At 39.1% G+C, this 26324-nt stretch overlaps 1 protein-coding gene across 2 annotated transcripts in view; it reads right to left on the reverse strand.

Moving 5' to 3' along the window:
• Positions 1 to 1764: 1764 nt before the first annotated feature.
• CYTIP (cytohesin 1 interacting protein) overlaps positions 1765 to 26324 on the reverse strand; it is a 31267-nt gene continuing 6707 nt past the window's right edge. Inside the window, exons 2-8 of one of the 2 annotated variants that reach the window (XM_004375401.2) lie at positions 23001 to 23050; positions 22710 to 22764; positions 18650 to 18752; positions 18362 to 18455; positions 14662 to 14731; positions 5948 to 6014; positions 1765 to 3462 (exon numbers count right to left, since the gene is read on the reverse strand). In XM_004375401.2, the coding sequence (XP_004375458.1) occupies positions 2996 to 3462; positions 5948 to 6014; positions 14662 to 14731; positions 18362 to 18455; positions 18650 to 18752; positions 22710 to 22764; positions 23001 to 23050 (906 nt within the window). In that variant the 3' untranslated portion in view covers positions 1765 to 2995. The remainder of the gene's footprint in view (positions 3463 to 5947; positions 6015 to 14661; positions 14732 to 18361; positions 18456 to 18649; positions 18753 to 22709; positions 22765 to 23000; positions 23051 to 26324) is intronic. The other variant, XM_023730414.1, reaches the window with a different exon arrangement.

The following is a 26324-nucleotide window of genomic DNA, read 5'->3' on the forward strand; positions in this document are numbered from 1 at the left end:
GTTCCAGTCAGGTTTATCAAATGCAACTCGAGAAAGATGCATTTTCGTAATAATTGTCAATGCAGTTCACCAATATTGCATATTTGACAACTCTGGGTTGAAAAAACCACTGCTTTCCTTTTCCCAGTAACTTACATCAAACTGAGTCACTGTGCACCAGAAGATGAGAGAAATAAAATCTAAAGCCCCAGTGAGGTAAGACTCAGTCTGAAAAGCTGTGCTGTGAGAAATTTACTCACATTTCCACTAAACAACAGCTAATTTTCTCACAGCTTGTGAACGCATAAAACATGACATATCCTTCCTTCCTGTACCTTGGTTAACCAGTGTTCCCCCCCCCCTCCTGCCCCAGAACATACCTAACTCTTAGCTCTAACTCTTCTTATCATAAACTAAAATGAAACTTACTACACCCCTTCTTTACCCCCATTCCAGGTTTAACCTTTACTGTGATTCAGAAGCAACAGATACTTCATTTAGTAACCAGTGAAGCTTTGCCATCTTCTGGGTGCTTTGGAATGATAATTTTCTATATAGTGTCCAGGAACTTTCAAAAAACTAATTCCTTTTCCGAAAACACAAATTCACACAATTTTCTTCCTAGACAGACACCAATGGAGCTGAGCCCATGTTCCACATTTTAGCCCACTTATTATATTCTTGTAATATTCCTTACTTGCTTACTTCTTTTCACATGTACACAATGATGGAAAGATGTCTCACTTTGCATTAGTTACACTGAATTTAACACTTAAAGCCTCCAGAAAAGCAAATGCCCTATGGTCTGCTTTCCCAGATGACCTGTGATAGTTCTGAGTACTTTTCACATTGTAGAAGACTTCTAAGTCATCTTTCCTCAAATAAACATATTTCTTCCCACTAAATTTCAGAGAAGTAAGACTAGCAGGCTGCCTTCGTGTAGGCACATCTTTACCTTGATAATTCTAGTCTACAAAGAGAAGTAAGCAGTACCAGTTGGATCACAAACAGTTTTCAAGCCCTTGTTGAAAATAACACATCCATAACTATGCAGTTATTAATAAGCCCATATCTGAAAACTTGCTTGTGGAAGCCAGGAGAGCCACTGTAAATATGTGTTTGTTTTGCTAGTTACTAAAGACAATATCCTAATCCATGAAGCACGTACAATTATACATTTGAAGTCTTACTGTTAGAGAAAAAAATTTGTGAGGATATCTACACAGTACCAGCAAAAGAATAAACAATATCAAGAAAGACTAAGAGGAAAAGCTAGAGCCAAGAAAAACTAGCTTCCAGATACAGCCCTGCCACTAACTGTGTGACCTTGAGAGCTTCTCTGAAATCCTGCTTCCTTGTCTAGCCTAACACCTGCCTACAGTTATTGAAAGGATAACATGTATTGCATCTTTAACCTGTGGCACAGTGGTTAAGTGCTCGGCGGCTAACCGAAAAGTCGTTTGTTTGAACCCACTAGCCACTCAGTGGGAGAAAGATTTGGCAGTCTGCTTCTGTAAAGCTTTACAGCATTGGAAACCCTAAGGGTCAGTTCTACTCTGTTCTATAGGGTCGCTATGAGTTAACTTACTAGGCATCAATAAATCATAGACATGCTTGTCATTGTTCCTGGGAACAATGCAGCACGCTGTCTTTCCTCTGAATGACTCTCACTCAATCATCTCATCACCCAGTGGATGCTTCTGGGTCCCAAGGATTAATAGTAAGTAGGTTATAATTACAAATCTTTTCATGTTTTATTTCCCTGGGCGTCTTCATCCTCCTCTCTACAAAAATTGTTTTATTTCTCTCAAAATGATAAATCTCTTGGACTACTTAGAAGTTTACTGAAGTGTAGTAGTCCCACTCAAAGCCAGTTGTCTCTCCTCCCAACCACACACATACACACACAGAGTTTAAAATCATTAAGGATTATTTATTATATAGTCTGAATTATCTACTCTAGAGTATAAGTAGCAGCAGCTGCATCACCAGGACAGCAAAATCATGTGCTTTAATATTACTGAATAAAAATGTGATTTCAAGTGTAGATGTAATATGATACTAACATAACTAATACGCAAAAAAAGAGCTGAGATAATAACTATTTGGGATATATAATATAAAATGAGGGATGATGTGAAAAAAATATACAGGGGGAAAATCCTTTCCCAATTCTTAATTTTGCAGACTTTAGACATTTGTAGCAAAAAGTATCACACTCAAAAAAATCACAAAGGTGCAGGATTTTGAGAGTTCTTCCGGATTTGTTATCAATGTTCGGGCAGAACAAAAGTTGAATCAGGCAAGAAAAATGAGATTCTTACCATTTTTGTTAAGACTGCCTATAAAAAAAAAGAGAGAGAGAGAGATCTTACTGGAATCTTCCTCAATACTTATCTCAGACCAACAACCACTTTCCATGTTTCTCATAAAGCTTAGACCCTTCCATTAAATCTTAAACTCCCTGCTGTATTGTCACAGTGGACATGGAAAATGTCTGATGGTCATCTTTGGTTGGACATACACATTCAAAACTGTATATTATAAAGCATCCCTAGAGGTTACTGAACTTAAGCAAACCTAAGGTTTTGTAACAAACCAATTAACCCATGGAAGGTATTCCAAACAGTTATATTCTCTCAGATCCTTCTTCAAATTTAACACCAAAAAGTTCTCAGCATGAACAATCTGGAAAACAATAAGCTTGCCTCTATCAGCAACATTAAAGTGAACATCAACTTTTGTTAATTTTTTTTATTATCTAATTTATTACCAGATTTCCCTAAAGTCTGCTCAGAACTTGAGCTGGTCTGGTTGAAAAATGATTTAAGAAGCAAAAAACAAAGACACAAAAGTTTAAATAAAGGTCACTATTGCTGTAACATGGGATGTCAGTTTCTCAGTCCATCTGAGAAGTTCCGTCAGTAGCACTTTCCCACTAAACTGGGTGGAGTTAATCCAGACGGGTCTAGAGATACTTCTGAAGTAAGCTAATGGGAAAGGACACCGGAAGCGGTCAAAAGCGACTCTCTTCCTCTTCTACGGGGCGGTGAAGGCCAGGGATGAACTTCAAGAGTTGTTTCCGGACACTTCCTCGTCTGCTCTTCCGGGGCAGGGTCCCAAACATGCTTGAGAAATTGCCCTCACACAAGGGAGACAGGGACCCACTGCTGGCATTGCTGACGCTCCGGTTCCTCCTCCACGAAGACTTCCTCAGAAAATCGTCCCCATCCTTGGGGACAAAGCACTCGTCATCTGTGCTTGTCTGCCGGCTGAAGGACCCCCCGCTAGAGTCCTCAGACCCGCACATCTGATAGCCGTCCTCGCTGTCCATGGTCACGGAGCTCAGCCAGCTCTTACAACTGCTTTCACTGGATAATCGATTTCGGTCCACAAGGGCTGGGCCCGGCCCAGGCAGCGTTCCAAACAAAGACGATTCATCTATGTCCATGTTTTCCAAACTTGGGCAGTTAGCTGCATCACCTAGAATTCAGAAAACAAGTCTACTGTGGAATGGATCTACAAATAGTTACACCTACAAATAAACACACCAGAATTTACACCAAATTACACTACAAAAAAAATGAATAACACCCTGCAAATGAATACACCGAATTTTCTCTTAGAAAGGCACAAGGACGAACAGTATCTTTCACTGAGCTTTTACTTGTGTAAAGTGTTTATGACACCACTTGATAAATCTTAATGTAAGTTTTCCCAAACTATTTTTCATGGACATAGTTTCCATGTAAGGGAGTTCTGTGGTCAAGAAAATTATAGTTCTAGATTAAATTTATTCATATGAGAATAGTTCAACCAAGAGTATGCTGATGGGTTTTGTGGCTCTCTAAAAGGAAAATTTCCCAGAATTAAGTAACCATGGAACCTTTAATTAGCATTCTCACAGAAATGAGGTTCTAAAGAATGCACTCTGGGAAATACTATCTTACAGATTTCTCCATTTAGTTCCTCTAATTCTTAGTTATAAAATCATTTGAAGTGGAGGGGAAACACAGCTCTAAAACCTATACCTGTAGACCTATTATAGAGAATTCAAAGATGTTTAAAAATAGAGAGGATTTATGAAATCAAATATTTATCTTTCAACCTAAATATTGTTAAGTTTCCTTAGTACTTTAATGCTCTGTAAAAGCACTGTATCCAGAAAAGATCCCTGTCTTCAGTCAAGTAATAATGTATTTGAGGAAACTGAATTTTAACTGCTTGGCTGAATTCTTTCATCAACCTTTCATAATGAACATCTGGGCTCTCCAAACTCAAATTTTACTCACACACCAACTTCCTGTCCATACCCTACCTGCTTCCTCACTATTTGAGTTGGTTGGCACGCTGGTTAAAGAAAGAAAATAATTATAATACCAACCCGAGGAAAATGTAATTAGAAGGTAACTCTGCTTCAGAAAAAAAACAGAACACTGCACACTCAGAATAGTTTTACTTTATGCTGATAGCTCTACTGCTGTTCCAGACTGTCCTTGGTTGACAATATACAAACTGCCTTTCCATTTGATCTGCAAGGCTGAATATGACCAGCCCTGCAGTGACTAATCATAATGTTTTCCTGAGTGGTGCAAATGGTTAAGCACTCAACTACTAGCTGAAAGGTTGGTAGCTTGTACCCACCCAGAGGTGCCTAGAAGTAAGGCGTAGCAATCTGCTTCTGAAAGGTCACAGCCTTAAAAACCTCTATGGAGCACTGCTGCTCTGCACACATGGGGTCACCATGAGTCAGAATCAAACTCACTGGCAATCAGTAACAACAATAGAAAAAGCAGACCAAAGAACTCTCTTAACCTCTCAAAAAATGCATACAACAGTGGCCTTCTAAGAAGTCAATCTCCTTGGGCAACGATATAGACAAGACCGTTCCCATAGAAGCTTAGGACTGCCAAACCCCACCTCCACTCCAAGGTGTTCCAGAAGTGGAGGCAAAGGTGTCCCCAACACCCGTTTGTTTTCAGAAATCTAGAGATGGCTGAAATACAGAAACTGCAAAGATTTTTTGTATCTCTGACTCACTAACAAACTTCTGTCCCCAAGAATTCTATTGTGAATTTTTTTAAAAAAATGAGTTAAAAGCACAAAAAAGAGAAGTAACTAGTACATATATTTCAAATACTTGTTTTTTAAAAAACAGAACTTCGACATAAACCTCTAAGCCATAAATCAATATCTACTCAAGGATTAAATTGTACTTTTTTCTGTAACCAAATAGATTATCACTTTTAACAGATATTGTAGGTTATAAATAGAGACTTTAGTGTGGTGTCATCTGAAGAAGATATAACCTATATTTCACACCCACATAGCTGATGATTTCTGTGAATTATTTGTACATGCAAGTTCATTTTCAGGTTACACCAGTCACACAGTAAATGTCAAATCAACAGATTTAAAACTCAACTCTCCCCTTCAAAATGCACATAAAGGCAAGAACCATACACCTGCTGTTCTAATAATCGTACACATTTCTACCTTGCTTTTGGTGGCCGTGAAGAAGGATTTTTTTTATACAAATGGAATTTACACAATTTGAATAAACGACAGGCACTCCACCTGAGAAGTAGGCAACCATTCCAGCCTCACTAGCTTCTGAGAACTACACGGTCTCCATACCATGAACCTTCTCGGGAATTTAACTCATCTGCTGAACTAGTAGGAGACTCAAGCAATATTTCCTACAGCTCTCCTCACATCTCCAGGTGTCTCTTGTGTTCCTGTGCATGCATGTGTGTGTCTGTATGCATACTGTGCTATGTGTTGACTTACCCTTCCTCCTAACACACAGGTCACTCCAGACATCACTCCAAAGAAATACAGACTAGTATCCTTGGTCGGAACTAGGCAAATTTTTCTTGTAATGATGATAATCTTAAAACAACTTAGGGGCAGAAATACTGAAAGGATGAAATGTTACTGTGATGTGTAAACAGGAAATCACATTTACCATGAAGAAGGCGCTGTTCCTGTAACTGCAGAGATCTGAACTCCACCCATTTTTTTTTCAAAGTTTGCTGTGAGAAAGAAGAAAAAAGTGCTAATTATTAGGAAACACAGTGAAGATAGCAATTTACTTCTAGGTGCTGATATTTGTCACTAAATTTCATTCTCTTCTTTCCGGTAGTAACTATGCCTCCCCATTCATTTGAAAGATTTTTGCTGTATAAATGGAGGTACTGAGAATACACTTTCTCAAGAAACAACCCAGTAGCTCCTGAAAGCATTTTTCTTCTTTTTAAAAAAATAGAAACAATGAAACTTATTTATTTATATTTTTTAAAAATGTAATAGATTGCTTGGTTTTCAAATCCACATACTAGCTGTTTAGGCAAGCAGTTACACTCTAGTTCTCCCCCATCTGTAGGATGAAGACAATAATAGAACATAAACCCTGGATTGTCATGAGACTTAAATGAGTGAATACATGTAAAATGTTTAAAACAGTGGCTAGAACATAGTAAATGCTCAGTAAATATCATCATCAACCAACGACCTTGGGGTACTACCATAGTCTTTTCTGCTGGACATCTATTTATTTTCCATACACACAAAAACGAAGCAGACATGGTCTGAAATGCTTCCTTCAAAGGCTAAACTTAGAACACTGCTAAACACCCCGACTTCTCATCTGCTTCCTTCCTAGGCTTCCCCAGCACATGAGAGTGTAGGCCCAAGGTGGTAAATAAGTGGCTGCTGTAACAGTGAAAACTGCATGGCCTGGCCCAGCCGATAGAAGGGAGCTGAGGCAATGGAAATCGAAAGCAAACCAGACATCTGGCAAAACACAAAGGTTCACTCTTTGTCTTGCTCCTTTTCCTCCATTACACCCTTCCCTTGACATTCCAGGTCACTGGAGCAAGCCCAGCAGGTGGGCACAGCTCAGACTTGTCTATGGATACTTATCCCGAAGTAAAGATAGCCTAGTTGGAAACCAACAGTCCTCTATATAAAGTAGTCTGGAAAGGTGTAGATGAGAGCTACAAAGGAAGAAAAAAAAAGTACATCTGGGAGGGGAAGGCCTAAGGGAAAGAAAATAATGAAATTACAAAACATCATTAAACGCTTAAGGAACACAGCTCTCCAGGAACTGAACAATCTCTCGGCAAGATTTTCCAAGCCTTCATAACAGTAACATTTAGCAGCAATCCTTGTGGTTTCCAACATGATACATAAACAATAGATTAAAGCAATACAATGCCTGGCCAAATTAATTTCTTGTTCTTTCTATATTATAATAATGGCTATAAGACCTTTGCGCTACCTTAATCACAGTTCTTGCTATCTGTGTAAACCGGTGGTCACGTGAAGGTCAGGGTAAAAGACCCAGGGAGTATAGGACTAACAAGGAGCTGCCGTATCTACCAACTCCTTCTTCTCTCTCAAAGGGGTTTAACTCCTGCAAAAAAATAAAGTCCAGCTGGGAACCATAAGGCTAGACTGATACTCGAAAGTATACATAGAAAGAAGAGGAACTTGTATCTCTGCACTTACAATCCAAAAATAGAGTCAAGTCTTGCCAAATAGTTGTGGTTTTTTGTGAAAAGAAAGGTTTTAAAATATCTGTTGATTTTGCCCAGTTACATATAACTATGTCATCACTTAGACCAAGAAAACACCAGTAAAGATCAGATATGTCAATATGACTAAGAGTTTTTAGTCAGTTGCTAGGGATCTGTAACTGTAAACTTCCCTATTCTCCTCAGGGTCCATTTCTGCCTATATTATTGACATCACAACTATATATTTGGGTCAAATATAAACTCTCATCATTAGAAGAGAATTAAAGCATATGTGGTATCTAACCATACTGGGCCACATCACCTCACTGTGCAACTGCTCAGTAATACTGGCTGAATGAAAGAATGGTTTCCTGAAATAACACTCAACTCTCCACGTTCCCAATGTTTTTCAATCCATATGAGACATACAGCTAAACATTCCCATGGCACTTTCGAAGTACATTCAAAGTAGTAAAATATTTCCCAAAGCCTACAAACCCAGTAAGTAACAGAGCTAGATTAAAAACTAAACTAACCCTCCCAGCTACTCCACTGATGTGCTGTTTTCATGTTAAACATCTGAATCATAGGTCAAGAGAAAGGGAATTCCTTGCTCAGAAGGGACCACTGTTTCTAAAGAAGAGCTGTTGGCCCCACAAGAATTCTTTGAAGTACAGATTGTATGCTTATATAGCACGTACAAAGTAAATGTCATTGTGTTGAGGGGAAGCCAACCTGACCTTGACTGTAGGTCAGCCCAGACATTTCTGGCTCAAGAGCTGAACTGGATCAACTGACATAATACTGTTTTTAAAGTTTCTATTCTACGTCCTAATTCAGTGAGTCTTAAAAGTTTGTGAGTGGCCATCCAAGACACATGTGTCTCTATTACCCAGAAGTTAACAGAAGAAGGAGACCCAGGAATCAGCGAAGGACACTGACTACAGGACCCATGAACTACTGCCTCCTCTGTCATGAGACCAGAAGACTGGAGGGTGCCTTGCTACATTACTGAACATTTTGATCACAGCCACGATAGATGGATCCTGATCAAAAGGGATAAAATGTGGAACAGAACTTCAAATTCTTAAAGATTCCAGACTTACTGGACCCACTGAGACTACTGCCCTAAGATGTTCTTTAACATTTAACCAAAACTATCCCCTGAAGTCATCTTTAGACTAAACAACAGTTTAGCTCGATTAGTATGCCTTGAGGATTGCACTCTGTTAAAAGATTAAATACTGAGACCAAAATGACAACAGTAAATCTACAGTATAAATGAGAAGACTAGCAGAGCAGCGGGTCTAATCTAAAGGTGGTAGAACGATTTGAGTAGAAATGGACTGTTGACACAAAGTGAAGAATGTACTATACTGAACTGCACGTGTAGAAACTGCTGAATGGGTGCATGTTTTGCTCTGTATACTTTCACCAGAAATAAAATAAAATATTGTTTAAAAAAGAGCAGAACTAAAAATGTCATAATCGAAAGATTAGAAATGAAAAAGAAATGAAAAAAGACAAGCAAGACTGAACTCGAAGTCATGCTGGGTCTGCAGGAGCAGAGAGAGGCAGCCAGGAATTTGGATCCTATGGCAATATGTAGCTTAAATGCACCTATATGAGTAGAAAATATAGCCAGGCTACTGCTTGAAAAAGAGACATGGCTAAAGCTTACCCACTGGTAAAAGGAGACTGAGAAAAGCTGCTATGATTGCTAGGGTTCATGTAGAGATTGTCCCTAGGCAGGCAAGAGTACATAAACACAGCTTCATGAAACGAGCCAAGCAGCATACTGATTACAGGACAGCCATCCAAGTTGTCAGACCTCACCGGATTGGGAGCTCTGAAGAGATGATAGCTGTCCAACTATCACGTTGTGCTTAACAGAGAGGCTACCACTCAAGGTAAGCATGCTAACACACACACACACACACACACATAAATTTAAAAACTCTGTAGAAAGAACAAAGGTCCCTGGTTGGTGCAAATGATTGCACCTAACTACTAACCTAAAGGTTGGCAGTTCGAACTCACCCACTGGAACCATGAAAGAAAGGGCTGGTAATCTGCTTCCATTAAATTACAGCCAAGAAAACCCTATGGAGCAGCCCTACTCTGTAACACATGGTGTCAGCATGGGTTGTAATCGACTCGAAGGCAACAAGTTTGTTTTTTTTAATAGAAAGAACACGGTCTACACAGAACACAGAGAAGAAGAAAATTACTGAAGATAATACTAAAGAATTTTAAAAAAAAAACACAAAAACATAAAATGATATACAATATGAAAAAGCAGTTAGGAATCATAGAAGATAGATTGACAGACTCTAAATGTCTCAAAGGAATTCCAAGAGATAATACAAGGAGTGGTGAGGAAGCTCTAATCAAAGAGGTAAAAGCTGATAATTTTCCAAAACTGAAGAAAGTCACAATTCCTTAGATTGAAAGGGCACTGCAAGTTTTAAGAAGTATAAATTTAAAAATGCATCCAGACCCAATCACAATGTGGAGAGACTATAATTACTGAAGACAAAAGAATATCTAAAAAGTAACCAGAAAAAGATTTTGAAAAATCAACACAAATCCAAACACTAGTTTTTGAAAAGACTCAAAAATACAAAAGTCTTTAGAGAGATTTAACGAGGGACAAAAAGGGAGAGGTAGAGAAGGCATAAAAAATAGTACAAAAAATGAGGACATAATCACAGTTATAATAAAAAGATAACAGAATTTTTATCATCAACTTTGTCAATAAATTTCAAAACTTTATTAAGAAAAACATAATTCACCAAAACTGGTTAAAAATAACAAAAACAAAAAACTAGAAAGCCTGAACAATCTTATAACTAATAAAGAATTGAAGAAGTAGTTTAAAAGTCTTCCCATCAAAACAGAACCGCCAAGCCCTGATGATTCAGATTATATCACAAGAGTTCTATCAGAGAACAAAAAGGAGAAGATATTTCCAGCTCATGCTTAGAATCCAGTAAACTTGATACCAAAATTACAGAAAGATAGCCTGAGAAAGGAAAGTAACAGGCCAATCTAACTCATGAAGCTATCTTCAAAAATTCTAAAAAAAAATATTAGCAAGTCAAATTGACAAGTATTTTTAAAATAACTATCAATCATGACTAGTTTGGGTTTATCCTAAAAGGTCCCTGGGTAATACAATGGTTTGCACTCAACTGCTAACCTAGAAGGAGCCCTATGGTGCAACAGTTAGAAGCTTAGCTGCTAACAGAAAGGTCAGAGGTTCAAACCCACCAGAGGCTCTATGGGAAAAAAAGACCTGGCTATCCGCTCCCATAAAGATTAACAGCCTAGGAAACCCTACAGGGCAGTTCATATAAGGTTGCTATGAGTCAGAATTGGCTCATTGACTCAGCCGCACACAACAAGAAGTAACTTAGAGGTTGGTGGTTCGAACCTATCCAGCAGCACCATGGAATAAAGGGCTGGCAATCACTTCTGTAAAGATTACAGTGAAGAAAACCCTATGGAGCAGTTCTACTCTGTAACACACGAGTTCGCCATGAGTTGGAATCAACTCTATAGCAATGAGATTGGTTTTTATGGTTTGGGGTTATCCTAGGAATGCAAGGATGGTTTTATGTTTGAAATGTTTTAAATGTCATTCACTCTACTGGCATTAAAAAAAGAAGAAGAAAAAGAAAACAGAAGAGCACCTTAAAAGATGCAGAAAAATATTTGATAGACTTTAAATACACAAGTGCTATAAAAACTACCAACAACTTTGGTATAGAAGAGAGCCTCCTTAGCCTGAGAAGTGTATTAATAAAGATAGCTCATTCCTAATGAGGAAGAATTGGAAGAATTCTTTTTAAAAATCAAGAACAAAACAAGGATGGCTGCTATTATGGGTTCTATTCATCACTGAACTGGAGGTCCCACACAGTGTAGTAAAGCAAGAAAAAAAATTGTAATAATGAATAAAACTATTATTCAGTTATTACTTTCATAGAAAACTCGAAAGAAGCTACAATTAATTAGAAATTATAAGAAGTTTAGCTAGGTGTTTGAATAAAATAGTGCAGAAAATTGATTTTATACATATATATGTTAACCTCATGAAGGAGCCCTGGGGGCACAATGGTTAAGCACTTGGCTGCTAACCGAAAGGTTGGTGGTTTAAAAGCCAACATCTCCAAGGGAGAAAGACCTGGCAATCTGCTCCTATAGAGATGACAGCAGAGAAAACCCTATGGGGCAGTTCTACTCTGTCACATGGGGTTGCTATGAATCGGAACTGACTCAACAGCACCCAACAACAGCAACATACATTAACCTCAATGAAAAGATGCAATATTTATAAAGAAACTATAAATGGACCAAAAATTGTAAGACAGAGAAGAACACGTCTAACAAAAGATTTACAAGACCCATATGCATAAAATTGTAAGACTTTATTAGAAGGCATTACAGAAGATTTAATTAAAAATGGTGAGATAATCCATTAAGAAAACTCATTATCATCATAAAGCTAACGAGTCTCCTCAAATTAATCTACATATACAAAATGTGGTATCAATCAAAACAACATGTCTTCATGCAACTTGACAATCTGATTCTAAAATTTATATAGACGATCAATGGACCAAGAATAAACTGGAAGGCTTGCCCAACCAGATATCAAGATTTACTAGAAATAGCTGAGTCTGGGACAAACAAATTGACCAAGAATCAATTTGGATCAGAATAGGGAGCCAGTAGTCGAGGTCACACATACATGGAATTTGGTTATAAACAAGTTTCACTGCAGAGCACTAGGGGGAAAGAGGGACTATGAAAAAATGGTGCTGGGACAAATGGGTATTCATATGGAAAAAATGAAATTGGAATCCTACCTCACACTATATACAAAAATTAATTCCAGATAAATTAAAAACTTCACTATGAAATAGAAAAACCTTAAAACTTTCGGAAGAAATTAAATACAGATTAACTGTCATTAGGAGTTTAATCATCAACAAAAATAGCAAAAAAATGGTATATTCAAAGTGCCATGGGCACAAACTGTATTCAATTACCTAGCAAAGCTGTCTTTCAAGAGTAAGGGTGAAAGAAAGACTTTTTTTAGACAAAGAAAGATCTATTTAGCCTCACTGAGGGATGTTCTTTAGCAAGAAGAAAAATAAACCCACAGCTAAGGAGGGGAACGCAAGAAACAACAGCAAGCACATCAATTCAACCGGTTGGTATACGGATTCATTACTAGTTTTTTAGAATGCTGTTGTTAGGTGCCACCAAGTAAGTTCCAACTCATAGCAACCCTATGTACAACAGAAGGAAACACTGCCCGGTCCTGTGCCATCCTCACCATCGTTGTTATGCTTAAGCCCAGTGTTGCAGTCATTGTGTCAATCCATATCCTTGAAGGTTTTCCTCTTTTCAACTGACCCTGTACTTTACCAAGCATGATGTCCTTCTCCAGGGACTGATCCCTCCTGATAACATGTCCAAAGTATGTGAGACATAGTCTCATCATCCTTGCTTCCAAGGAGTATTCTGGTTGTACTTCTTCCAAGACACCTTTATTCATTCTTTTAGCAGTCCATGGTATATTCGATATTCTCCATCAACACCACAATTCAAAGGTGCCAATTATTCTTCTGTCTTCCTCATTCATCGTCCAGCTTTCACACGCATATGAGGCGACTGAAAACATCATGGCTTGGGTCAGGCGCACCTTAGTCTTCAAGGTAACATCTTTGCTTTTCAATGGTTTAAAAAGGTCTTTTGCAGCAGATCTGCCCAATGCAATGCATCTTTTCTTTTGCAGCAGATTTGCCCAATGCAATGCATCTTTTCATTTCTTGACTGCTGCTTCCATGGGTGTTGAGTGTGGATCCAAGTAAAATGAAATCCTTGACAACTTCAATCTTTTCTCCATTTATCATGATGTTGCTTATTGGTCCAGTTGTGAGGATTTTTGTTTTCTTTATGGTGAGGTATAATCCATACCGAAGGCTATAGTCTTTGATCTTCATCAGTAAATGCTTCAAGTCCTGTTCACTTTCAGCAAGCAAGACTGTGTCATCTGCATAACACAGGTTGTTAATGAGTCTTCCTCCAATCCTGATGCCCCGTTCTTCTTCCTATAGTCCAGCTTCTTGGATTATTTGCTCAGTATACAGTTTGAATAAGTATAGTGAAAGGATACAACCCTGACACACACCTTTCCTGACTTTAAACCATGTAGCATCCCCTTGTTCTGGCTGAAGGAATGCTTCTTGGTCTAAGTACAGGTTCCTCATGAGCACAATTAAGTGTTCTCGAATCCCCATTCTTCACAATGTTATCCATAATTGTTATGATTCACACAGTGGAATGCCTTTGCATAGTCAATAAAACACAGGTAAACATTTTTCTGCTATTCTCTGCTTTCAGCCAGGATCCATTTGACATCAGCAATGATATTCTTCATTCCACACCCTCTTCTTAATCCAGCTTGAATTGCTGGCCGTTTCCTGTCAATGTACTGCTGCAATCGCTTTTGAATAATCTTCAGCAAAATTTTATTTGTGTGTGATATTAATGGTATTGTTCAATAATTTCCACATTCTGTTGGAATACCTTTCTTTGGAAAGGGTACAAATACGGATCTCTTTCAGTCGGCTGGGCGGGCAGCTGTCTTCCAAATTTCCTGGCATAGACAAGTGAGCTTTTCCAGCACTACATCCGTTTGCTGAAACATCTCTACATCTCAATATAGCCAAGTAAGCAACCTGGCGTAGGGAGCCACACAACCCTGCTCAGACTGGCCACCTTATTCCCATGCAGAAATAAGCACTGGGTACAGAAGTTAACTGGGACCAGAGGAGAGGTACGTCTGCGAGGCTACGACTCTGATACACGTAAGTGAGGAGGTGGAGTTCATGTCTTGGAAGAGAGTCACCAGCCCAGCAAACTGAGATTTTTAAGACCCTCAAAGAGGATGTTTTCACGAAAACATCCTCCATTGCGCAACATCCCCTGGAAACTTTAATTTTATTCCCTTTCAAAGCTGATGGTGTGTTTGCTCATCACGACATTTTATCTTTGAGGACTTTCCCAATTCCTCAAATAGATCTTCATTCTACCATTTACACATTCAAGGATGAAAAATGTGCATCACTGTATAAAATTAAATTACCTTTAAAACCTGTAGCTTTGCCTCCAGTTCCATTCTTCTCAGAATCATTGCTCCATTAAGAGTCTCTATCCTGTTTTAAAAAAGAAAAAAGGATAGTGGGAATAGCATGAGTGATTCATTTAAACAAGTACCATCCTTATGGAGTACTACACTTTGAGCACTGACTACACTAAAAAAACAACATAAGTGTTATATTTCTCACGGCACTTCAAGTATTTGGATCTACGCCAAAGCTTCTGACAACACTGAGAGAAAGAAAATGGAAAAAAATAAAAATAAAACTTCCCCTTTAAAGGGTAGGAGCCCTCATGGTGCAGTGGTTAAAGCCAGTAGTTGAAGCGCTTGGCCGCTAACTGGCTAACCGAAAGGTCTGCGGTTTGAACCCATCAGCTGATCTGAGGGAGAAAGATGTGGCAGTCCACTTCCGTAAAGATTTACAGCTTTGGAAACCCTATGAGGCAGTTCTACTCTGTCCTACAGGATCGCTATGAGTCAGAATCAACTCAATGGCAATGGGTTTTGTTTTCCCCTTGGTTTTGAGAGGGTAGTTAAAAGAAAAGGTTATGGCTAATTAGTAAACTAGCTAATTTTACAGAAGCCCCCATACAACAATGATCGTTCTCTACTAAGATTTATTATTGCTGGGATTGGTTGAATCACCTCATTCATTTGGTGGATATTTTTTGCAGCAGCTACTATGTGCCAGACTCTAAGCTCTGTGTGAAGCATACAGGGTACAGCAATGCCAACGCTGGGCACTAGCGACTTTCAGAAGAGTGGAATCAACATGCTACTGCTTGAAGCAGGGAGAAATCCCTTCCTGCCTTGCTGTTGTTTTCAGTTGCCATTGAGTCGATTCTGACTCATGGTGACCCCATGTGTGCAGAGCAGACTGCTCTATAGGGTTTTCAAGGCTGTGACCTTTCAGAAGCAGATTCTCAGGCCTGTCTTCCGAGGAGCCCCTCGGTGGGTTCAAATAGCCAACCTTTCATCTAGTGGTTAAGCGCTTAACCCTTTGAGCCACGCAGGGACTTTGCTTTTCCTCCCTAAAATCTTTCATCTCTGTTAATTGCCTTAATTTTGGAACTAGAACAAATGGAACTGAAACCACTATAAGATAATAACCTTCATATCACTCTTCCATCTCAAAACATTTTAGGTTTACAAACTTTAACCCTAGAATTATCAGCTTGACAGTGTTCTTTTCTTCCTACACTAAATACTTTTCTAAAAATAAAAATGCTCTATGCTGGGGGATCTGATTTGTTTTGTGAGCTCAAGTTAGAGGCCTTTATTTTGGCAACTAAGTCATCCATCTGAAAAAGATATAGATTTCATTTGTGAATCACACACCTAAGCATTTTTAAAGCATCAGCTCAAATTCCTTCTGATAAATAAACTATAACTCTATAAAGATACAAGAAATTTTTCCAGACATGGTAAATAACAGCATTAAATGCAGATACTAGTTTTCCTTTCCTTCTAATACCCTTCTGTCTGGGGTAATGAGATGAAGCAAACCAAGAATGTATCTGCTTTTCCTATTAGGGTGGTCCTATCTCTTTGGGGGGCCCCGGTGACACAGTGGTTAAGAGCTTGGCAGCTAACCACAAGGTCAGCAGTTCAAATCCACCAGCCACTCCTTGGAAGCCTTAAGGGGAAGTTCTACTCTGTCCTATAAGGTCACTATAAGTCTGAATCCACTCAGTGGCAACTTGCTTGTTTGTTTGTTTATTTTAACTCTTTGTGCAAGAGTGGAGATCTCTATGTATCTGTTTCACGGAGACTCTTTACGTCTATCTGACCTGCCCAAGCATAAATCTCTACGGGCAAAACTGCAAACAATGGTGGCCCTCTTCAGTATTTATATAGACTGACTCTCATTTTCCTGATGTTTGACTCCAACGACTGTCTCCCCTTAATCACCCAGCTGGCAGCTACCCACTACACCCAGCTGGAACATATTTTTCTGCCTCTAACCACCAGCATTGTCCCCTGGACTCTATGTGGTTCCTACCTTCTGGATCCAGGTTCCTCTGGAGCAACAGTGCCCTTATCTTTTACCCTGAACTCACAGAACACAGAAAACTGGACTCAGTCCTTCACCACTACCAGTCAACTTTCAAAACTGCTCCCACACATGTGCAAAATGTCCTTTGAAGTTTCAGATATGAAATCACTGAAGAACATTCGGGATTTTCAGTTACCAGCTTGAAATGAGCAGCTGTGGTGTAGCAGGTGGCTTGAGTCTCAGCTCTGTCCCTTACTAGTTGGTGACCTTAACTAATCCCTCATTTAGGCCTGAGTCACTTCATCTATGAATAGAAATAAAATTAAGGTGGCTGTGCAGAATGACAAGATAATATACGTCCCACTCAGTCAGAATAGGAGTCCCTGGGTGGTGCAAATGGTTCACACCTTCAGCTGCTAACCAAGCAGAGTTTTAAGTCCATGCCAAGGTGCCTCAGAAGAAAGGCCTGGCAACCTACTTTCAAAAAATCAGCCACTGAAAACCCTGTGGAACACAGTTCCAATGTGGGGTTATCGTGAGTAGGAATCAACTAGACAACTGGATTTTTGTTGTTGTTCCATTCGAATGAAACCTAAATTCTTGGCATGATTGATGAGGCCCATGGTCTGCCCCCTGGTCACCTTACTATCTTCACTTTTTATCATATTCCCCCTTTACCCATCAACCCCCTATTACACTGGCTTTCTCTCTGTCCCTTAGTCAGGCCAAGCTCATTTTGAGAACTCAAGCCACCTCTCTACCCAAAGTGCTCTTACCAGGTGTTCATATGACCATCCCTTCTCATCATTTAGGTCTCAGCTCAAATGTCACCTCCTCAGAGAGAACCTCCTTGAACACCTAAAGTAGCTGCTCACTTACTCAGTTTTCTATCCCCCTGTCCATTTTTTTCTTCATAGCAGTTATCAATAATAGAAATATCAAAACTACTTATCTGTAGGGGTTTTTCCTATACATTTCCTTCCACTAGGAGAGTCTTTATGTTTGTCTCCCCTGAGCCTATCACGGAGCTGGAAACATAGCATTTGCTCAATAATATGCTAACGAATGAATGAATTCCATCTTTTAATTATTTATTAAGGTCTTATCAGGTGCATCGATATTATGGTGAGTAAGTAGTCAAATCCCTAATACGAGAGACCAATGTCCCATTCATAAATTTGGAATGTTAATAGGTATGGATGTATGTACTGGGGTAGGGGGTAAGCAGACTTTGTTCTTCCCTTCCAAATGGAGCACCAGAAGAGAAAAAAACAACTGGCTTGTGGCATAAGAGGGAAAAATTCAATCCTTCGACCTTTTATTTGTTCTAGCCACAAGATTACATCAACCAGGCAAATGGGACCAGCTACTCTCTGAGCTCAAAGAGAGTGTGTGCCAGTTTACCTGAATTTGACATTTGAAAAACACTTTTTTAAATGCTATCCCACCTACACAGACATGCGGACTATTGATGTCCTCCGACTTCAGATGTTGACAATATTTTCATGTCTGAGAAAACCTTGAGAAACAAAAGAAACGGATAAAAACCTCTGTACCCAATCACAAAGCTGTGGCACACAGCCTCCCTTTCTGTGATCCTTGAACAATAAAGCCTATTCACTCACTCAACAGCTATTATGAGAGATCATAACATTTTTGAAACCCCACGTGAATCAGACGGATAGTTACGTTAGCAGGTTTCCTGACGATCTGATCAGGTCAACCACTTGTTTGTGGGTGAAGCCTTCTGTGCTCACGCCATTGATATTGGCAAGGATATCACCTGGGAGATGCCAAGAAAAATGAGTGTTACAAGCAGTTAAATAATCCCTCCTGATTTGTACTGCAAATGAAACAAAATAAATCAAGCTCCAAACGGAAATACAAACCAACAGTCACATCCTGACCTTCACTATCAAAAAGTTTTCTTTGCTTGCTATTTAAATGATTTGAAACATGAGCAAAGTTGTAAGTTACCAGTTTGCAGGCCAGAGCAGTGAGCTGGGCTGTCCTCCCTTACTTTGCAGATCAGAGTACACATCTCTGACAAGCAGGTGTTCTGGTTCTGGAGTTTGTAAGTCTGTAAGAATGAAGGTGATACACAGTTACTATGTAGAAAAAAAACCCTCAAAATATACTTACCAAAAATAAAATTGTGTCTGTTACCTTAAGTGTATAGTAAAAAAGGAATGACTCATGGCAACCCCATGTGTGTCAGAGTAGAACTGTGTTCTGCAGGGTTTTCAATAGCTGATTTTTTGGAAGTAGAGCACCAGATCTTTCTTTCAAGGCACCTCTGGGTGAACTCAAGTTCCCAACCCTTCAATCAGCAGCTGAGTGTGTTAACCGTTTGCACCACCCAGGTACTCCAGGTAAGTGCAAAGAACAATTTGGAAAGGATTTCCTGACTATAAACTGAATCATACATACCAATTTTACAATTCTACCAAAAAATTCGCAGCCAACCCCATTCATAAAAAATATCTGACTTGAGAAAATGGGTTAAGGGTGGCTCAAGATTTTAGCTTGTCAAGCCTAAGAGACCACCTGATGCTACCATCGCTGCATATTTATTAAGAAAAATTAAGTTTCTTGTTTCCTAAGGGATAAAACAACGCTGTCCCAGAGGAAAGAGAAAAGTCCCTACACAGTTCGCCTCATTATAGGCAAGTATGCAACAGTACAGACCCAGACAGGGAGATATGCCAACAATGATCATTTTAAATCAGAGTTCTGCAAATAGTGACAATCTGCCCTGCATTTATTCAAAAGCACTATAATTGACTCAATTATCTTCATTTCTGAGCATTCTCCTGTATGCCTGCCCTGAATACTCACCGGTTCATTAGTCACCCAACTAAATTAGGAAGAGTTATGCTTTGTCTCCTGCTTCAATTTGGCAAAAGTATGTGTTTTGTTTGTTTCAAATTGTAACAACACTGAAGACATCAAGTCCCAATGACCTATAACAAACATGTTTTTCTTTTTTACACATTTGAGTTATGAGGTCTGGTTCCATTTAGCACCAAAATCAGTGTTCTGAGTTAAGTTTTTGAAACATGTGATTCCTAAAATTAAGCCACATCACAATACTTCTTCCTGATGGGAAAATATAAATGTCTAATGTTCATTCTTTCTTACTTGATAATCTGTGAGGCACCACAAGTCAGCCACATGCAAGAAATTTCTAGACACTTGGGTTTGTTAACCTCTAAAGGATTTCTAGTCAATCTATAGGATATTTACAGCTAAAAGGAACTTGAAAAGATCATGTTATACACTGCATTTATGTCAGAAGCCCCTTTAACAGTTGTCCTGCCAGAGAATCTTCTCACTAAAGCCCAGATCTTTCTAGAGATGGAAGAGTGTTCTAGTTCATGTGCTGCATTAAGTAAAGATGTAACTGGCACTCGTTTTTTGACCGCTGGTCTAACAATTCTCATTAACAGTAAGTCTCTAGCCTCAATCCCCAGTGAGCAAAGTGAGAATAAAAACCAAAACCAAACCTGTTGCCGTCGAGTCGATTCCGACTCATAGCGACCCCATATGACAGAGCAGAGCTGCCCCATAAGGACTTCCAAGGCTGTAAGCCTTTAAGGAAGCAGATTGCCACATCTTTCTCCAGTGGAGCAGCGGTGGGTTCAAACTGCCGACATTTCAGTTAGCAGCCGAGTGGTTAAGCGCTGCACCATCAGAGCTCCCTCAAGTGAGTATAGTGGAGGGGAAACATGTTGATTTATGTAGCCAACACCTGCATATGTGTTCACGATGGGTGTAAAATTCAGTGGTTAGAGACAGAGAAGAAAAGGCAGAAGCCCAAAAGTTATGGAAGGAAATAATTAGTCAGATACTTCTTTCCCTTTTACCCAGTTTTTCAGCTCCCAGTTGTAAGGGCCAGGAACGGAATGATCATCCAGAACTTCGCTGAGACAGAAAGGGATTGTCTTAGTTATCTAGTGCTACTATAATAGAAATACCACAAGTGGGTGGCTTTAAAGAACAGAAATTTATGATCTCAGTTTAGAAAGCGAGAAGTTCGAATGCAGGATACCGGCTCTAGGGGAAGTCTCGCTCTCTCTCTCAGTCTACTCTGGGGGAAGGTCTTTATCTGTTTTCAGCTTCTATTCGTAGGTTCCTTGGCCATCACGTGGCATGTATCTTCCCCTCCGTTTGTGCTTGCTTGGTTAATCTGCTCCTTTGTATCTCGTAAGAGGGCGATTTAAAACACATCCTACACTAATACTGCCTCGTTAACGTAACAAAGACAACTCATTCCCAAATGAGATTATAACCACAGATACAGGGGTTAGGGTTCACAACCCATATTTTGGGGGACATAATTCAATCCATAACAGGAACATTGCCTTTTTTCGTGCCCAATAACCTTCGTGCTCACATTTGTCGCTTGCTGTCACTAGCACCAAGCCACTAGGTACTTTTTATGTGTTATCTCATTTAAAATTTCTAAGAGCCCCATAAAACAGGTACAGAGAGAGTTCGAACACAGGTGTGCCTGCATCTAAAGCCTGTGTTCCTATCATGCTACATGATTCTCATTAGTAGTCTAAAACTAACACTCATGGAAAACCAGCGAGAAGGGTGGACCTAGTCTGTTCCACTCAGAGGCCAGGACTCAAATACATGCTCACACTGGGTGAGCAATATGGCTACAGGGCTTCTGTCTGAATTCACAAAGTTCCCAGACACATTTGTCCTATTTGTTCACCGCTGCAAGTTTTATGAGTACAGAGGAGTTTATGGTGTAGACCTGGTCATGGGAAGCATACACCAAAATGGAATGTACAGGAGAGTGGATAGCTGCATCACTGAGCTAACGTACATGTTGCAGTTCACAGGTGAGGTCATTAGCTCAAGCTGATCTACAAAGATTCAATGGTGCTGTAGCCCATTGTCTACTAATGATAGTTTTGACTTCTGATGTATGTAGAAGAAATGCTTATGGTACGGGAGGGAGACATGATGAAACAGTGACGTACAGGACATAGTGTGTGCGTGTGTAAGTGTGTGTGTAGTGTAGCAGAAAGAGAAACTCTATAGTCATTTATCCTGTTTTCAGTAGCAACTGCTGCACATCCTTGGGGATAATTCTCACCTGAAAAGAAGCGTCTCTACCAACAAAATAGGGAGTGTTTCATGTGAATAAGAGAGAGTACAATGCTTCTAAAACCAGACGGAAGAATTATAGATTTCACCAAATTTAAAAGAAGAGCTCAAAAAGCAAAAGATACCTCCTCTTCACCTAGAGCTTTCTCCCTGTTCACTGCAGCTAGAGTATCATTTTGTAAATTCACTCATCAAACATGTTTTTGCTTAGCAGCTTCCTGTTCCTAATCTTAAAATACGCACTGACTTTCCAATTGTGGAAATCAGATTTAGTCATCCAAGGTTTTCTGAAAGCAAACCAAAGCTAAGATCTAAAATCTGATGTGTAGCGTAAGGACGTGATTATTCAAAACACATCTAAAAAAATGCAAAAGTGCTACGGAAAAGAATCAGTAATACTTAAACTACTACTGCCGCACTTATTGACTTCATTTGACCTCACTCACCATCTTTACAAATATGGCCGTTGAAAAGCAAACAGAAAATAAAAAATAAAATTTTGGGGCAAGTACATGGAAACCTATAAAGACTTAGATTTCCTACAGCGTGAGGCAATTTGCAATTAAAGCCAAATGTCTTTAAGTGTGTCAAAAAATAAAGTATTGCCACTAACAAAAAAAAATACAAATTTTTCATAATATCCAATATGAACTCTTTAGTATATTCAAACTGTAACAGGAACTATACGTGACTACATGCATTCTATATACATAGGTATATAGTTTTTCAAATATTTTTTGAATACCTAAAGATTTAAAATCTGATATACAGCATAAAATATGATTATGCAAAACACATCAAATGCAAATACATAAAAATTCACATAAATATAAATTTTAATATATAAACATATTACTTATAAGACAGAGCAACTTTCTTCCTAGAATGTCTGGAAAATTTGAAAACTGCCCACCTGAATATCAAATCCAAATGTTCCATTATCCTGCTTTTCCACAATCACCAGTTTGCTGTAATAAAAAACTACATATGAAGATCAAAGCATCATATTTGGCACGTATTTATCATTAAAAATAACTGTCACAAGTAAAAATAGCTGACATTTATCTAAATTGTACGCATGAATGTGTGTGTGTGTGTGTGTGTGTGTGTGTGTGTGTGTGTGTATGCATGTTGCCAACAGTCTGGAGAACTGTGTCCCTAAGTATCTTGGTGAGCAATCAAAAAAACTGGTAAATCTCTTTACCTTTGAGGCCAGGAAAATTCACCTAAAGAACTTGATCTGGTCAAAGCAAGCTGAAAAATACAACAAGCACAGTTATCTAAAGGTCCTTAAGACACATTAATCTGTAAAATGTTTTAAATCATAAAGGACTTTGTTCTTTTTATCACCTTCTTTATCCCAGCTTCTGGGAAACTGCAATGTAAATGCAGCAATTTCCATTCTCTAGTAATAGCAAGGAAACCCTGGTGGTGTAGTAGTTAGGTGCTATGACTGCTAACCACAAGGTCGGTAGTTCAATTCACCAGGTGCTCCTCGGAAACCCTGTGGGGCAGTTCCACTCTGCCTTATAGGGTCGCTATGAGTCGGAATCGACTCAACGGCAACGGGTTTGGTTTTGTTTTTTTTTGAGTAATAGCAAGGAAGTCCCTGGATGGTGCAAATAGTTAAACTACTACCAACCTAAAGGTTGGCGGTTCTAACACACTCAGAGACGCCTCTGAAGACATGCCTGGTGATCTGCTTCCGAAAAGTAATAGCCTTGAAAACGCTGTTGCTGTTGTTAAGTGCCGTCCAGTCGGTTCGGACTTATAGCGACCCTGTGTACCACAGAACAAACACTGCCCGGTCCTGCGCCATCCTCACAATCGTTCTTACGCTTGAGCCCATTGTTGCAGCCACTGTGTCAATCCATTTCGTTGACGGTCTTCCTCTTTTTCCTCTTTTCCGGGTTTTTTGAAAACCCTGTGGAGTAGTTTTACTCTGCACACATAAGTTGGAATCGACTGCACCACAACTGACAACGAATGATGCCAAGGGAGAGCTGGGAAAAGGACTTTCAGGGGTTCCTCTTAAGAGAGTAAAAGAGGCTCCAATAATAACACATTGTGGCAAAAGAGCTCGCTGCTAACCAAAAGGCGGGCAGTTCCAATCCACCAGCCGCTCCTTAGAAGCTCTATAGGACAGTTCTACTCTGTCCTAAAGGGTCGCTATGAGCTGGAATCACGACGGCAATGACTTTGTTTTTTTGTTTGTTTGTGGCAAAAGTGTTAATGCAATGTAGCAAAACCCCAAAGCTTCCAAACTGTATTTAAAACAGCCTCTGAAAGATTAACTGTAATAATTATAGTCCCACTGACAACCAAAGAAAAATAACACCCATAGAATAACATGTAAAACCCACACACTTGATAGCTCTTGGAAATGTTGATGCGATGGCTATGTTTATTATAATGGTTCAATATGAGTTACTGTTTTTAGTAGGACAAAATAATCTCTAAAGGACCAACTTGTATACAGAGACACAATCCTGATGAAACCAGGGACTCAGGACTTCAATTCTGTTTATGATTTATTTTTGCAATAGCTCTGGATTAATGCAGAGAGACTTCCAGGCAAGAAAAGGAAAGGAAACCTCAGAATGATATCAATGGTGTAAATTATTTGATAATATCACCTTCATTTCGTGCACATTTTAGGAAAAGATCATATAGCATAAACTTTCAGAATACATTCTACCATAGTAAACAGAGGAAAAGTCAACAAAATGTGGCATCTTATTTTTAAGAGATTGCAGTTGATTTTTGCTTATTTTTTGCTGTATTTAGAAATTAATGAAGGTTAGTTAGCCCTTTCTGAACTGTTGGTACCAAAACAAACCAAACCCACTTCCACTGAGTTGATTCTGACTCAAGGCGACCCTACAGGACAAAGTAGAACTGCCCCCTAGTGTTTCCAAGGAGCGAGTGGTGGATTCGAACTGCCAACCTTTTGATTAACAGCTGAGCTCTTAACCACTGTGCCACCAGGGCCCAAACATAAGCTTATGCTATGTTTAACTGTCATCCTAATGTGGTTGTGATACATCAATGAACACATAAAACACAGGAGATTCATGCATAGTCAGTCTAGACAAATAAAAATAATTACAGGATGAAAAACTGAAAGGAGAATAATACATAGAAGAAATTAACAGATATGTGACAAGTTACAAAATGAAATGCTCATTAGGGCATTCCTTAGGAGGGAAGCCTACATCATTGTAAGGAATTTGAATTACCAGGTACCAAATGCCAGTAGGAAACGCTGGTGGGATAGTGTTAAGACCTATGGCTGCTAACCAAAACGTCCGCAGTTCGAATCCACCAGGCGTTCCTTGGAAACCCTATGGGGCAGTTCTACTCTGTCCCATAGGGTCCCTATGAGTCGGAATCGACTTGATAGCAACGAGTTTGGGCTTGGTTTAAATGCCAGTATTCTCACAAATTCCCAGAATAGCCCAGTGGTCAGAATTCAACTGGGAGTCAATAAAATTAATGTAATGAAGAGGTGATCTCTTCCCACCTATTTGATGTGAATGAATTGTATTTTCCTCTCTTGTCGGTTCCAGTCCTCAACCCATTTGTATGACCCTGCAAACTGCAATATGAAGGCTCAGAAGTGAAAAGATTATCTTGTTAAATAGTATTATCTGCAATTTACGAGGACTCACTGTGGAACACCTACACCAGTTTGTAAGGTTTAATATCGCTCGATTCTGTACCTGATGCATACTATTAACAAAGATGAGGACCATTGAGCTATGTGATAGGCTGCCTTTTTTTGGAAGAAAGCAATAAATTTGATATTCCCAAGCATTCTCAATCTCTCCCTTATATTGTACTTACATCTTCTTAATCTATTTCCATAATGCTCATCTGCTTTGTCTTCTAGCCTTAATTCAAGTTGTGAGGAACGTAGGTAGCCCCTGTCTAATTATGTTATCTGTAATCATAACTAATGTTTTAATTTTTAAAATATCACTCTTGCTATCATTATTCATCAGATTATTCCTATATCTTATATATAATCTATATATCACATATGCATAAATATATTGTTGTCATTAGCTGCCATCGAGTCAGCCCCCAACTTATGGTGACCCCATGCACAACAGAACAGAATGCTGCCCAGTGAGTTGTGGATCAGACCATTGTGATCCATGGGGTTTTCATTGGTTGATTTTTGGAAGTAGATCACCAGGCCTTTCTTCCTAGTCTGTCTTAGTTTGGAAGCTCCACTGAAACCTGTTCACCATCATAGCAACACACAACCTCCACTGACAGATGTGTGGGGCTGCACATGAGGTACATTTGGCCAGAAATCGAACCCAGGTATATACATGTATGTGTGTGTGTGTGTGTGTGTGTGTATCCACATTAAAAAAAAAATAAAAAACCGTAGCCATCAAGTCAATTTCAACTCATAGCAATGCTATATACATAAAATACATATATATTATATGTATAGGGTTGCTATGAGTAGGATATTTTGTGTATGTATAGATATGACCCCTGGTGGGGCAGTGGT

Source organism: Trichechus manatus, unplaced genomic scaffold (genome assembly GCF_000243295.1).
Source record: "Trichechus manatus latirostris isolate Lorelei unplaced genomic scaffold, TriManLat1.0 scaffold00036, whole genome shotgun sequence".
NCBI classification, from domain to species: Eukaryota; Metazoa; Chordata; class Mammalia; order Sirenia; family Trichechidae; genus Trichechus; species Trichechus manatus.